The sequence below is a fragment of the Xiphias gladius genome, chromosome 3 (assembly GCF_016859285.1).
Source record: "Xiphias gladius isolate SHS-SW01 ecotype Sanya breed wild chromosome 3, ASM1685928v1, whole genome shotgun sequence".
NCBI classification, from domain to species: Eukaryota; Metazoa; Chordata; class Actinopteri; order Istiophoriformes; family Xiphiidae; genus Xiphias; species Xiphias gladius.
The window spans coordinates 237856-253655 of NC_053402.1; the positions used below are offsets into that span (position 1 = coordinate 237856).

A 15800-nucleotide genomic window follows, 5' to 3' on the forward strand; every position below is an offset into this window, starting at 1 on the left:
CAAACATAGTGCTCATCAGACTTTCGAACAACGTTTGAATCCTCCTACACTCTTTCCAAAATCAGAATTTGGGAGGGCTGATTGTTGAGGTACTACTATGACTGGCAAGAAAAGGGACACTTGACTTAACATGACCGACATAAGTAATCAATCCAGCTCTACCGCTAACAGGATAATCTGCTAACATATACTGCCATCAGACCACTATTGGCTGTGCAAGCCAATGTTTTAGTTACCTCACTGGCTGTAATGTTGTTTTATAATTTTTTTATAATTAGAAATTGTTACAATGGATACATCTCAGTTAAAATGATCATTTAAAAGTAATGTTTGCTTTCCCATCCCTAACATTCATTTTATATTTTTATTAATTATTAATCATTAATTTAATATGTTTGTCCTTTAAATCTGTTGGTGACAGAGTACTGCTTTGTCAAAACTACATAGATTTTTTTTTTTAATTGTGGATTAGTTTTACACATTTTCCCTTTGCTGTCTAGTTCTTTTGAAGCATATTGAAACCTTCATGTTGGCAATTCAGCTTTTTATCTAAGACGTTCAAGGATTGTTTATATATTCGTTATGGCAATAGGTTTAAGGGTGGTTTACGTGTCTATAACTGGTCAGACAATATTTAATGTTACTGTATGTGCAGTTTCTGCCCACAGTGCTCTACCCATTTAAATACAGAGTAGTGCATTCATGAGAGAGTGGAGGAAAGAGAGAAGGTCCCCAAAAGAGTGGATTAAAGCTCCTAGATTAGATGGCGTCTGGTGGCCTCAGCAGCACAGAGAACAGTCAGCCTGGTGTATGTGTTGGGTGTTTGTGTGTGTGTGTGTGTGTGTGTGTGTGTGTGTGTGTGTGTGTGTGTGTGTGTGTGTGTGTGTGTGTGTGTGTGTGTGTGTGTGTGTGTGTTTTTGAGAGAAACAGAGAGAGAGAGAGGGAGAGAGATTATCACCACCAGCAGAATGTGCATTAGAGATTGGTTCTGATTCTCTTTGTATGTGTGTGTGTGTGTGTGTGTGTGTGTGTGTGTGTGTGTGTGTGTGTGTGTGTGTTTGTGTGTGTGTGTGTGTGTTTTGTGGTTAGATTGTTAATCCTAATCCACTCGTGAATGTACATGCTGAGGACCAACAGGCCATTAGCCCCTATTTTGTGTTTGTGCATGTGCGTCTGTGTGTGTGTTTGAATGGAAGTATATGAATAAATGTTCGTCTTTACCAGTGTGTGTTTAAATCTATGCGTGAATGTGCTCGAGCATGTGGAGATGTACTGGTATGCACATGCCCGTATGCCTGTTTGCACAAGAGTGTAATCTGAGAGTGAGGGGGGGGGCATTAACCAGTGCATTTGCCCTGAATGCAGACAGACCGAGGAAACGGAGTGAGGAGAGGAAGGAGAGGTGTGTGTGTGTGTGTGTGTGTGTGTGTGTGTGTGTGTGTGTGTGTGTGTGTGTGTGTGTGTGTGTGTGTGTTTGTGTGTGTGTGTGTGTGTGCACGGAGCATAGTTGATGGTTTGAGGATTTCAGGGGGAAAGGGACAAAGGGGGTAAGGATTTAGCAGCAAGGGTGGGGGGATTGAGTGCATTAGTGAGTGCATGTGTGTGTCAGTGTGTGTCGAAGGGATTGAGGGGAGCTCACCCATAAAAAGCAGACAGACACAGCCTGAGCAAGAGTCAGCCGTCCCATCATCCTTCCCCCATATTATTCAAAATAGATTCAACAAAATATTTGACATTGAATAAATACCCCAGTGTTGAAAACGTGAATATCTGTACAATAATTGAAAGTTAAGATGTTATCCTCGGTCAACCCTGGCTCCTAGAAATCATGTTTATATACCACTAATTTGCAACAGCAAATACGTTTCAAAGGAAATGTAAGTGTGACCGGATCATGTTCTCTCTTAATGTAACGAGGAAATGATGTAAATTATTTATTTGGTGAGTCACAAATATGTTGATACTGTACTGAATGAGTCAGTAAAATGTTAACAGACAACATATTTGTCTTCCATCAAAATATCCGATCTTGCAGTACAATACCCACTCGCTGACACTGCAGTGGCTAAACTTTTTATGATTATGTTTAGGCACTGGTGTGAGAGTTGTGTGCGTTGTGTGCCCACCATCCACCCCACCCACCTCCTGCTCTGCTCCCATTAATAAATGTAACACTTCACTCATTCAATAAATAAAATAGTCGCCTCTGAATGTAATCCAGCCAGTGATTACATCGCCACCACAACGTTATTTGGAAAATGGTTTAGTAGTATGAATGTAATTTTTAAGAGACATGGTTGTCCTTTCTGAAGATGGGACCCTGGGGCTCTATTCGATGCTCTGAAGTTCCCCAAACAAATCACATGGCACAGTTTAAATCATCATTTAAAATGTTACGTTAGCAAAGAATGGGGATCGGTCACATTATCTTCTGCTCTGCCACTGCATTGTTTTCCAGAGTTTTCAAGATTTTCCAACATAATTTCTAGAGACGTGAACCTTCAATTTATTAGCAAAGATGTAAGATAATGTTGCTCTATTTGACACATGAAAAGGTTAAAAAAAAGAAGACAAAGATTGTCTGCTGCACTGGGGAAAGCAAATTAACCGCTTACCTTTCAAAGTAAGCTAAGTAAATAAGTTATGTATTTTCACTAACATCTGGTAACACATACAGAACTTCCACTTTATGAGAGCTTTGATTTTAAAGTTCCTTCTTGAGCTTACTTTATTGAGAGACAGCAAGTTGTCTGTTTGTTTGTTAGTTTGCCTTCTTCGTAGGATGGAAACTGCCAGCCACCAGTTTCTAAGTGCTATACAAAGGCAACTGGACTCACACTGGACAGGACACGAACTGAAGAAGCCTTTCGGATGAGAGTTGAAACATCTTCAAGGGCCTCACGCAAGTTACCTTGGTACAGCACTTAGAAATACCCTGACCTGGATGACTGAGAATCTTCAGACAGATGCCAGCTGATCTTGTTTTTCTTCCCTAATGAGTTTTTGAGATATTAAAATAGGCCTATAAGTTTAGAAGAAGTTCGTTTGAGAAAAGAAAACGTGTGGAAAAGTAATGAATAACTACGTTTGTCATCGTAATACTATGTGACTTTTGCTGAACAACAGCCACTATGGCCACAGTTCACAATGATATTATAATAGTAAATGCAAAAATGAACTGCAACTGAAGTGCACGTTCATAAAGTCAGCAAAGTGACTCAGTAATGGCAGTAGTTCAATCTGTAGTTTATGTAAAGTTTCCTATCACTAATAAACATTAGGCACCACATGCTAATGGTCACACCAGACCAAGTAATGATGTAGCAACAAAAAAGCCATGTGTTTATTGAATTCAGCAAAGGTGTTTTCTGTTGGTCATGAATTATACTTTTTATTTGAAAGAAGGAGGATGTGTTATCTCTTCTGCCAAAATTCATTTGATCTCACTTTAAACAGATTCATTTTCTTGGAGAACGATCAGGAAGCCAATGTGCTTTAATCCCCAGCTGTTCAGGCGACATATTTTTTGTTGTACACACTAGTTTATGTTGCTATATAAATTTTCCTCACAGCACACTGTGGATTAATATTGGGAGGGAAGTGAGAGGGATAAGAGGGATAAAAGGAAAAAGGGTAGCGTGGGAGAGAGAGAGAGGGTAAGAGAAAGTGAGAGACCAGGAGGCTCTGAAAGGCTGAAAAAGTGTGAGAGCCCTCTTATATCTCCTGGTTTCTATTATTCATAAGTTACAAGAAGCAGCGGAGGGGAAGGATGAGAAGAGATCATAGCTTTCTGTATTTCCCTTGATTGTAGCCTTCCATGGGACCATCTGCCTCCTCTGTCTCTACCTCCTATCTTTTAATCTCTTTCACTTTCCCTCCAGGTCTCTTCTTCCATCTTTCATTTATACCTCTTTGTCCTGCAGATTTGAACCTTTAAGTTTTGTATACATATCCCAGAGACAGAACTGCTCCAGGAGGCTGATCAACGTGAAGTAATCAAACTAAAACCTATTGGTCAGAGCCACCTGCAGTTTCTTGGGCCAAGGAAAGACTACAAAGGACTGAGGCAGGACAAGATGCTGAGAATTTGAAGGCTAACACTCTTGTTACTAGCAGGAAAAAAATGAACATTTCACAGCTGGTTTAATACAAGATAGGTAATTAGCTTGTAAGCTAGACAGCCAGGTGACTATCCTAGAGCAAGACTGTGATGCTAATATGGTCATAAATATCACAAACACTGACAAAAGTTTATTTCTTTGACATGTAGGGACACCCCTCCTTCTCTGAATACCACTAGGACATATACTATGCTGGGTTTTGAATAAAGTTTTTCAGACTACCTTGACCCACCAAATGCCCTTCTCAACTTCCACAATATGCTGCAGATGTGTCATGAAGAATTTCCAATGCCGAAAATTTGATGGTTAGCACTCTTGCTTCAATCTGGAAAAAAATACTATTTTGGATATCAGGTTTGATACATGATAGATAGTTCGATCGTAAGCCAGATAGCTGGCTGACTTTCCAAGACCAAGACAGCTAATGAAATACTGATTAACACTGATTTTTTTGCCATTTTTGAAGAGTGTGTATTCAGCTAGCTGCTGTTGTCTAAAATGGAGAAAACTACCAACTTTAAGCAGTCACCTTTCATGCCCGCAGAGGGTGAGTATTTGATACTTTTTGGGTGGAGTAAGACTCTTACCCAACCAAATTGTTTGTTCCTGCATCTAGAGAGACTGCCTTTGAGTATATTGTAAAACCCACAGCTATGTGGGCCATTCCCTTTCTCTTTCTTCGTCCCTTATTATACCCCAAGAAGCAGACTTAATTGCGTGGCTGGTATTGTGTTCACCTTCTCTGTTTTTGTGTCTATGTGTGTGTGTGTGTGTGTGTGTGTGTGTGTGTGTGTGTGTGTGTGTGTGTGTGTGTGTGTGTGGCTAAATGTGGTCCGAGAGAAACCCACTGTGCTGGGAACTACCACAGAGGAGGTTTTGAGGACTTTGGCAGGTGTCTATCTGTCTGCCTGTCTGTGGACACCACAATAGCATCACAGCTGTAAAAGATACCGTCCAATCATGGTCCGATCCATGACTACTGAGTACTCCGGTATTAATATAGTAATGACTACTGAGTACTCATGTAATAATGCAGTAATGACCACCGAGTACTCATGTAATGATGATGTAATGACTACTGAGTACTCATGTAATAATGTAGTAATGACCACCGAGTACTCATGTAATGATAATGTAATGACTACTAGTACTCATGTAATAATGCAGTAATGACTACTGAGTACTCATGTAATAATGTAGTAATGACTACCGAGTACTCATGTAATGATGCAGTAATGACTTCTGACTACTCATGTAATAATGCAGTAATGACTACTGAGTACTCATGTAATGATGTAGTAATGACCACAGAGTACTCATGTAATTATGTAGTAATGACCGCTGAGTACTCATGTAATAATGTAGTAATGACTACTGAGTACTCATGTAATGATGCAGTAATGGCTACTGAGTACTCATGTAATGATGCAGTAATGGCTACTGAGTACTCATGTAATGATGCAGTAATGGCTACTGAGTACTCATGTAATGATGCAGTAATGACTGCTGAGTACTCATATAATAATGCAGTAATGACTAATGAGTACTCATGTAATAATGCAGTAATGACCGCTGTGTACTCATGTAATAATGCAGTAATGACTTCTGACTACTCATGTAATAATGCAGTAATGACTACTGAGTACTCATGTAATGATGTAGTAATGACCACAGAGTACTCATGTAATTATGCAGTAATGACTGCTGAGTACTCATGTAATAATGTAGTAATGACTACTGAGTACTCATGTAATGATGCAGTAATGGCTACTGAGTACTCATGTAATGATGCAGTAATGGCTACTGAGTACTCATATAATAATGCAGTAATGGCCGCTGTGTACTCATGTAATGATGCAGTAATGACTACCGAGTACTCATGTAATGATGCAGTAATGACCACAGAGTACTCATGTAATGATGCAGTAATGACTACCGTGTACTCATGTAATGATGCAGTAATGACTACTGAGTACTCATATAATAATGCAGTAATGACCGCTGTGTACTCATGTAATAAGGCAGTAATGACTTCTGAGTACTCATGTAATAATGCAGTAATGACTAACGAGTTCTCATGTAATGATGCAGTAATGACCGCTGTGTACTCATGTAATAATGCAGTAATGAGTACTGAGTACTCATGTAATGATGCAGTAATGACAGCTATATACTCATGTAACAATGCAGTAATGACTGCTGAGTACTCATATAATAATGCAGTAATGACTAATGAGTACTCATGTAATAATGCAGTAATGACCGCTATGTACTCATGTAATAATGCAGTAATGACTGCTGAGTACTCATATAATAATGCAGTAATGACTACTGAGTAATCATGGGTCAGAACATCAGCATGTTGATGGGCGTTGCGGCTGCTGTTTCTCGAGTTTGTAGAGGGGGTTATTGTGTTTCATTTTCTCTTAACCAGTCTATTGGAAGTGATGTGTCTTTATGCTGATGTCATTTCAGTCAACACAGAAGCTTGCTTAGTGGTTCTTCACTGCAATTGAAAAAATATGTCAATTATTATTTCTGCAAGTCAGCTTCACCTCCTGATCTCAGCAACAATTGTTGTAATTTTCGTGGCAATTTTTCTGTCACTATCTTTGATTAATGTAGCTATTTTTTTCTGACTGTAGCACTACAAGATGCAATCCCCACTCTTAGTGCTGCCTACAGCTCAATAAGCACAACACAAGACCTACAGTATTCAAATCATCGAATCAGAGGTCTAGACCCTACCACCTGCTGCCTCAGCAGAAATGCAGGTTCATCAGACCAGACTGCATTTTTTCAGTCTTTAACTGTCCAGTGTTGGTGAGCCTGTGTCCACTGCAGCCTCAGTTTTAGGTTCTTGGCTGACAGGAGTGAACCCAGTTTGGTCTTCTGCTGTTTGTAGACAATCCACTTCAAGGTTGAACGTGTTGTTCACTCTGAGACGTTTCTCTGCTCACCACAGTTGTGGTGAAATAGTTGTTATCTGAGTTATCGTAGTCTTTCCGTCAGCTCCAACCAGTCTGGCCATTCTCCTCTGACCTCTCTTATCAACAAGGTGTTTCCGTACTCAGAGCTGCTGCTCACTGGATGTTTTTTGTTTTTGGCTTCATTCTGAAAAAAAACTCTAGACACTGTTGTGTGTGAAAATCCCAGAGATCAGCAGTTTCAGAAACACTCAAACCAACCTGTTGGCACCAACAATCACTCCACAGTCAAAGTCACTGAGATCACATTTTTTCCCCCATTCCGACATTTGATGTGAACATTAACTGAAGCTCCTGACCTGCATCTGCAGGATCTTATGCACTGTACTGCTACCGCATGATTGGCTGATTGCATAATGCATTAATAAGCAGGTGTACAGGTGTTCCTAATAAAGTGCTCGGTGAGTGTGGTACTTACAGAGGTATATACAAAACAAAACAAAAAAGACAACCAAGCTGTCTAAAAATCTTCTACTTTATTCAATAAGATAAATGTTTGTAAAACATTTTGAATGTAAAACATTCAATAAAAAATGATTTTTAATTTATTGCTCATTGTCATCTTTACACTAGGATTTGATCTGATGCATAATAATTTTTCCAAAGCACTCTCACAAGGAATATGTTGCTAGATATTTAGACAAGGTTTTCTGCTGTCATTATAATAGTATTAACATACATACGTACGCACGTTCTGATTATATAAAAACAAACCAAACAAGTAAAGTTACAGTAGCAAGACAGAAAAAAACAGACCAGGGACAGGCAGGATCAGGTATCCTCTCACATACTTCTCAGTTTGTTTTGGGCTATTGTGAGACAGCATTTGTTGCTTTCCCAGCGGTGGCGGTGGTGTAAGAACTAAGAAAGTTTTAAACCTTTAAATCCAAAAATCATGTTGGGAGAGGGTATAAACTTAGGCCTAACACTGGAAAAGCTACAAACGTGTGATGTGAAGTTCTTTGTACCCTGGAGGCCATTTTAAAAGTCCCCCTTCATGCATTTATTATGAAACTACAAGGCTATATTTTAAACCAAAGCTATCATTTTGTCAATTAGTTAACGTACATTGGACTTTCCGACACCTACACTGTTAAAATCAAATCAAATAAAACACAACATTCAAAGTAAGGGAGGTGCATACATGCCTCTCATTGAACCATAGGACTTGGCTTCATTTTCAATCATGTTACATACAACCTTAGGTTTGTACTGGACATCTTAAATTCACTGGCGTCACTTCAGGTACAGTTATAGAATTTTACATTAGAAGTTGTGGTTTTGTTCCCCACAAGCATTTAAACAATTGTGAAACATGTCATTGTGATTGGATGCACCCTTTGCCTCTCAGACATGTTTTACAAATTTCGTGCAAACAAGAATAATAATAAATAACAAAAATAATTTATCAGCACATCAGGAACCAAACTGTTCAAATCAGTGTTGAACTGAGTTGTCTTTGTTGTTGTTTTGTTTTTTTTTTAAGAGGAAAATTAAATATTTGCAGTTACACATAGTAGGACCAAAGTCCTCCAAGCACTGAGTAGCCTTTAGGGACATCTTGAAGAAAATGTACATAGGTGGACTCATTACAGTACTGAGATGATGTGAGGCTCCCCTGTCCCCAAGTCATTTAGAGAATCCCACATCCTTGCCACTCCTCCCTTCATACACATTCTCACTACGCAATATGTGTGTGTGTGTGTGTGTTTTGTTGCTCTGCACAGCCTCAAGCCTGCCTGTGTGTGGGATGCAGCTGAATGTGTGTGTGTGTGTGTGTGTGTGTGTGTGTGTGTGTGTGTGTGTGTGTGTGTGTGTCTGTGTGTGTGTATGTGTGTGTATGTGTGTGTGTGTGTGTGTGTGTGTGTGTGTGTGTGTGTGTGTGTGTGTGTGTGTGTGTGTGTGTGTGTGTGTGTCTGTGTGTGTGTGTGTGTGTGTGTGTGTGTGTGTGTGTGTGTGTGTGTGTGCGCGTGCGCGCATCATAATCCACATGGGAGCCTAATGTCTAAATCTATGCACACACAAACACAAGTGACGCAGTCACATGCACACACACAGACCAGTTCTGAGGTCAGTGGTGATGTTCAAACCTCATGCCACATATTTACATTCTCATATTAAGGAAACTGTGTACAAGGCAGTAGTAGATGGTGATCTGGCAAGGTGTAGTTGTTTTTTGGTCTTTTTTTGTCAAGTTGAGGAAGAGGGAGTGCAGACATAGGAAACAAACTACAGGTGGGAGAAAGGTCTCATCAATAAATAAATAAATAAATAAACCAAGTCTTGATCAATAAGTTAATAAGTTAAAGGGGTCTGTCTGTACATGTGTGGGGAGAGAGAGTGTATGTGTGTGTGTATGGGCTGTTTGCCTGTTGAGTGTGTGTATATTTGTTTGCATGTTGCCTTAGGGTCTGTAACTAAGATGGAGAAGCAACAAAAAACTCACCCCCCTCCAGAGACCCAGAGCTTAATTCTGTTCTGACAACACAAACAGAGCTGCTATGACACTCTCTGACCCAATGAGACTGAAGCTAAACAACCCTGGTTCTCTCTTCAGAATGTACGTTTGATAGCCATGTATTACAAGCTGCGTAAAATCAAAACTGTGAAAATTGTGTGAGTCACACTGGGCAGATAGCTTTGAAAGCTGAGAACACGACCAATTCTGCTGTCGTGGTGAACTCTTCTTGGGTTCATGCATGTCGTTTATTCCATGTAAAGGCTTCAGTTGTTTGGTCGAGATCACTGACAGTAAAGATAGTCTCGTGAGATATTTTGTGAATGTTTCAGACGTTCTCTTAAGATGTCAGTATGCTTCAAATGAAGTGGCTTTGCGACTGCTGAATAGCATCTGAAGCCCCCCCACCCACCCACACACACACATCTTTCTGCCATGGGAATGGAGTGCATCCAACAAGACTCATAACTTTTCTAAGCCTACACATACGCCCACTATCTCTCAAGATCTTTTTTTTCTTACATTGTTTCCGTCACTTGTCATATGTACAGCCAAGTTGAACCTAATTCCTTAGAGGAAATATTGTCTGACAGTGTGCGCCATTATCCCCATTTGAACCCCATTTCTTGTCCCTCTCTATGACAGCAAGCTTTTCAACCTGCCTTCAAGCGCGGCCATTCAGAATGGCTACAAACACTCCTCTCTTCTGGCCTGGTCGGATGACATAACGTACAAACTAGTGCGTCTCAAGCATACTGGCATCTTTAGACAATTAATACACTTGTTTCCATATGAATAATCCTTGGAATTCATCTTTTTATCTTTAAAAAAACTGATCTCTAACAGTCACATTTGTCAATTAAATTTATGGTTAACAAATTGCAAGTGTAGTGCTATCCGTCAACAACAAACACGTTTATAATTAGTGAATGCACCATAAGAATCTATAAAGACTTACAACTGGTAGTAGGGATAATTCATACTGTTACAAAGGTTTACAGCATAGGCATATAATTTATTGCAACTGCCCCCATGCTGAATGGGAAATGGCTTGAATCCAGGCAAAGACCACGTTTACACTTTGTCATTTCATGCATCTTGAATGGATAGCTATCAAATATCAAAAAGCTACATGGAACTGCATCCAGAGAGCATTCAAGATGGACTGAAATCTGATTGCTCAAACCACCTTAGAAGGTAATCCATAAATAAGTATCAGCTTCAGGTGCATTACTACCACCCTCTGAACTGGAGTAGAGCCAAGTGTAGCCCAAGAAAACCAAAACAGAGTGCAATCCTATTTGTGATGTGGCTAATGGAGACGCATATACAGTATGTAGCTAAGTGTAAATAAAACAGTATTAAATTGTATCTGGATTTAATTGAGATACAAGACACTTGTTAATGACAAGTGTAAATGGGGCCAAAAAAAGGTGAAAAAAACTTAATGATGAAAAACAAGTATCTTACTCTACTTAAGGCAAGCAAACACATATGAAGACCTAATCATTCTATACTACGAGTCTTAATTTCCTTTACATGCAAGTCCTACATGTCTTATAAGGCTGATTTCTAACTTGATTTCTGAATAAGTAAAACATTAAAACCATAGTCTGTAAACCAAAATAAGCTAATTATTGGTGGAGAAGTATACTGTATTGACTAAAAATGATCTTCATTTAATTATAAATCATTATAGGTTCTTATGGCCAGGTTAATTTAGTTTTAATGAGGTGTTAACAGCTTTATTGTAAAAAAGTACCAAAAATTAGTTTTAGGTAGGTCAGCAGACCTACAGTCAGTTTGGTAGAGAGAATCTGACTCTACAGTTCATTACACCTCATTAATTCATCATGAATGGAAGAAATAAAAACTGCTATGCTCAGAATGAAGAGTAAAAGAGGAGAGAGAGCTTGTGATTGGAAGCTGCATAAATTAATCGTCATGTATCCATATAGAGACATGTAGTGGGAGTATTGATCATTGTCGTCATATAATAGTAATGATAAATTGCCGTGGCAGAAATAAACTTGCACTAAATGTGTGGAGTGAAAGTGTTTGAGAGTGTGTGTCTCTGCCCTTGTTGCAGTGCTTGTTCGGGAGAGGTCGGGGGAAATCAGCTGTTGTACATTCACGGTGATAGGTTAGAAGGCGTTGTCCTGCCATGGCCTTCACAGGCTGAGGTGGGGGGGGGGCTGGTTCAGGGGTCATCTGTAGGTGTGTGTGTCGGTCAGTGTGGTTGAAGGTCATGGCAGGGTGGGTGGTTTCTTCTAGAGAAGGATGCATTTTCCTTTCTCCACCCACGGGTTGTTCTTCATCAGCTCCGGGTTCAAGAAGGGGTCCTCTGGGACGCCATCCTCGATCCACTTTACCAAACTTTGAAGAGAGACAGAGCCATTTTTTTAAACTCCAGAGGAAGTTTATTACCACAAACCATCCTCTATCAACTTTCCTGTTTTACATACAAGGCAAGAAAGAGATGGAGAATCTGAGCAACCAGAAGTAACTTAATACATTTACTTCTGTAGCTTTTTGGATACTTTTTAAAATTTTAATTAAGTCTTAGTGTACTTTACCGAAGCTGAAATCACATCCATTAAAAAAGACAAATGTTATTGGATCTCAATCAACTTTACTACTGGTAAGTAGTGATTCGCAATCTACATAAGGGATGATTAGATGAGTAAGTTGTTTTCAATCTTTGAGTTTTATCGTGAAATGTCCAATTTTTCTTGAATTAAAGGACTTTTCGATATTTTGGGAAATAAAGCTTATTCACTGCCTTGGCAAGGATAGGATGAGAAGATCAAAACCACTCTCGTGTCTGTAGGATAAATATGAAACCCTGGCCAAGAAATATTCTGGCATATAACTCCCAAAAAACCACAGCAAGTTGCTTTTACACTTCAGCTTCTGTACCAATTAAACAAAAAACACATAATATGTTAATTAGTGAGCTTTAGATTGGTGGATTTGGTGGGCAGAACCAGGCTAACTGGCGATTCTTGATTCCTGTCTTTATGGTAAACTAAGCTAACCTGCTCTCGTGCTATTAACCTCCGCATCTAACTCTCGGCAAGAATGCAAAGAAGCTTATTTTCCCAAAAGGTCAGACTATTGCTTAAAGTGAGCCTATGTAACTTCCTCTTTCAAAGAAAAAGACCAATTCTTAAGCAAAAAAAGGCAACATTGCTCAATTCAGTACACTGAGAGATTTTTCTGTTACAGCCTCACTGGTCTGGTATGACCAGTAGCTTATGGTGGCTAACGTTAGCTAACTTTAGATAGATAGATATATTAGCTAACGTTACTCTTCTTTGCTTGTGCTACTGTTATACTAGCTTCTAGCATGTCACAGATTAACATATCAATAAATGCCATGTGTTTACTTCTAGTTATACTTTTATGATAAAACACAGTGTGGCAGTAGTACAAGTAAAGAAAGACTATAGTGTCAGCAAACTGACTCAGTAATGTCAGTTACACAGCAACAGCTATCTAACGTTTGCTAACATTAGCTAACGATAGCCACCATAATCTACTGGTAATACCGGATCAAGTAAGCCTGTAGCAGAAAAGCTCCTGATCGTACTGAAATTAGCAGAAGTGTGTTTTATTGCTTAGGAATTTAATTTCCATCTGTAAGAGGAAGAATATGTGAATATTTCTCTCAAAAGTTACATTTTCTTACTTAAAATGCAGTTAAATATCCATAAAGTAAGAGTCCTTCTATCTGAGTACGACAGTGCACTCTTTCCATCACTGCGTCTTCTAAGTTTTCAATAGTGTTTTTATATTCACAAGACTTTCAAGCGGGGTTTCAAAACCCTGACGCTGAACACTGGAACTCTACATGAAAAACAGCAGTGGTCAAAAGACAGTCTTCTCCAGCAGTGCGGATGAAGCCTCAGATATGTTTTCTTCAGAGTTCCCTTGATTGGCCCTTAATCTACTGGCACTGCACTGAGAGCATGAGACGGAGAAAGGGAGTCCTCGACAGTACTTAACGATGACTGCAGGTTTGCTTAATGCTTATTTGTGCCAGTGGCTATGACAGTGCCCTTCAAGGCAGCTTTAGTTAATGAGGTCATACTGCTGTTTTATTGTTATGCTGGAATGACTAATGCTGAAAATCATTACATTTTTTTAATCATTGTATTAATTACAATGAACAACAACAGACATTTCTTGTCTTTTGCAAGGAGTGTTTACTATATTGGTGTATAACTGAGTAAACCACTAAAGGCTCCACAACAAGCGAATAAGTGGACCTTGAGTTGAGATTGTTTTGTCAACAGCTGATAATACCGTGTGTAACTGTTACAGTTTTGATTCCGGTGTGCTCAATGTATTTAGCAAAAACAAGGGTATTTTATTTTTGAAATTATAAGTACTTCTTATTGTTCTGTGCAAAGTTTTTTTTGTGTCTTGAACTCTTTGTAGATGTTTGTGGAGACCTGGTGGACTAATACTCACTCCGTCACAGTTTTGGAGGACTTCTCTCGTTTGAAAGCCAACTGGTACTTGAGGCTCTCCACCTCCTTCTTCATCTGGGGCAGGTCCATCTCGTCCATGGCTGCAGCTTGTTGTAGGGCTTTTCTACCTGTACACAGCAAGGAGGAGTACACAGCACTGTTAAATAGTAGGCAGGCACTCAGTACGACTCTGCTCTGCAGGAAGAACACCGCGAAGTACATCTGATTATAACTGCAGCTTAGAGATTCCACCTACAGGAAGGGAGAATAGAGGCTGTTAAATTCATAGAGTACAGCCAAGTGCTGCCAAAACTGGCAAATCCATTTAACACCGCGGGATATATACAGTTGCTCTCTTTTGTGTCCTTTAGGGCACATGTTTCCACTTCAGGAAAAACTTCCATAGCTTTGATAAACATGCCTCATTTAATTACGTCTGCAGCTGGCAAGACAGAAGTTCAATAGGAGATTAATTTGATGGAAACCTTGGTCCATTTTCTTGTATATTGCGAACTGTAGTTTGATCATCTCTTGTGAAGATTAATGACGGCTGGTTAGAGTTGAGTTGATATTCAATACCCGATGGGAGGGAAAGGACAAAATGTTTTGCTTCATACCCAAAAAAAAAAAAAAAAAAAGGACACCATGTACTTGTGCTATGTCCCATATCAACCTCAACCCTCCCCATGCCAAAAATTCACTCTGTTAGATAAGTGCTTAGCCCTCCCTTTCCACATCCCACTGCATCGAGAACTGTATGAAGCAAAAAATTAAAAAAAAAAAAAAAAAAAAAAAAAACAGTAAAAGGCAGTAGTGTGGCTTGAAATTGTACCAGAGGTACTTGTAATGTTGTAGTTGCCAAGGGGGTACATGGTAAAAATGTGGACTAGCTCAACTAATTTAAATACAATATAAAAAACGTTTAAGAAATATATATCTACATATTGAGTCAACTGTTACACCAGAACACTACTTGTCGCAAATGAGGGCACATGAAATCTAGTTAGCAAGCAACTGTTGAAATAGAAAGCAGTTAGCAATGGACAAATGGTTAAGTTAGTTAGCTAAAGGTATTGGAAAATGGTGAAAAAGCTGCAAGTAGTGGGTAAATAGATAAAAATATTAACTAAAAGTAATGGATAACAGTTTTTAGCTCTAGCTAAAAGTATTAGTTAAACAGGTAAAAGTAGGCTATTGCAGTGGTTCTCAACCTTTTCAAATCACGACCCCAGAATGATCAGGTCGATGTTTGTGCCCCACACATGTTGTTTCTTTTTTACATGCTCTGTTTTACTAAGTCACAGCTGGCATCCCATTTAATCAGTTATTTCACCACTATCCTTCAGCAGCTCTCTTTGTGGAGGACCATTCCAAACCTATATCCAAGCAGAAAGGTTCGGAGAGTAGTGCGACAAATCTGATGTGAGGCACTACTGCACACCTAGGCTCTGCATGTGCTGCACACTGAGATAAAACAATGTAACCCATTTAGAACTTCACGAAGATGCCAGGACCTGGATGTGGACAGACAACCTCAACCATCCTACTTCCAGTGACCATTGTTTGGAGGCTCCAAAGTGAATAGATGACAATGCAGTTTAGAAATGTGTCATGTAATGCTCACCACATAAGCGGCCCTTGTCATTTAATGGCCTCAGTGAGGTAAGGGACAAAGTAGACATTTGAACAAATCTCATTTACAGCTGACAGGAAGGAGAGGAAACTAGCTCTTACATTTACTCCTGTGCAAAATGTATAA

At 39.3% G+C, this 15800-nt stretch overlaps 1 protein-coding gene across 1 annotated transcript in view; it reads right to left on the reverse strand.

Moving 5' to 3' along the window:
* Positions 1-9993: 9993 nt before the first annotated feature.
* The window catches only part of gng13b (guanine nucleotide binding protein (G protein), gamma 13b), a 14781-nt gene continuing 8974 nt past the window's right edge, over positions 9994-15800 (reverse strand). The window contains exons 2-3 of the mRNA XM_040123554.1: positions 14043-14169; positions 9994-11942 (exon numbers count right to left, since the gene is read on the reverse strand). Coding sequence (XP_039979488.1) covers positions 11837-11942; positions 14043-14140 — 204 coding nt within the window. The 5' untranslated portion in view covers positions 14141-14169 and the 3' untranslated portion in view covers positions 9994-11836. The remainder of the gene's footprint in view (positions 11943-14042; positions 14170-15800) is intronic.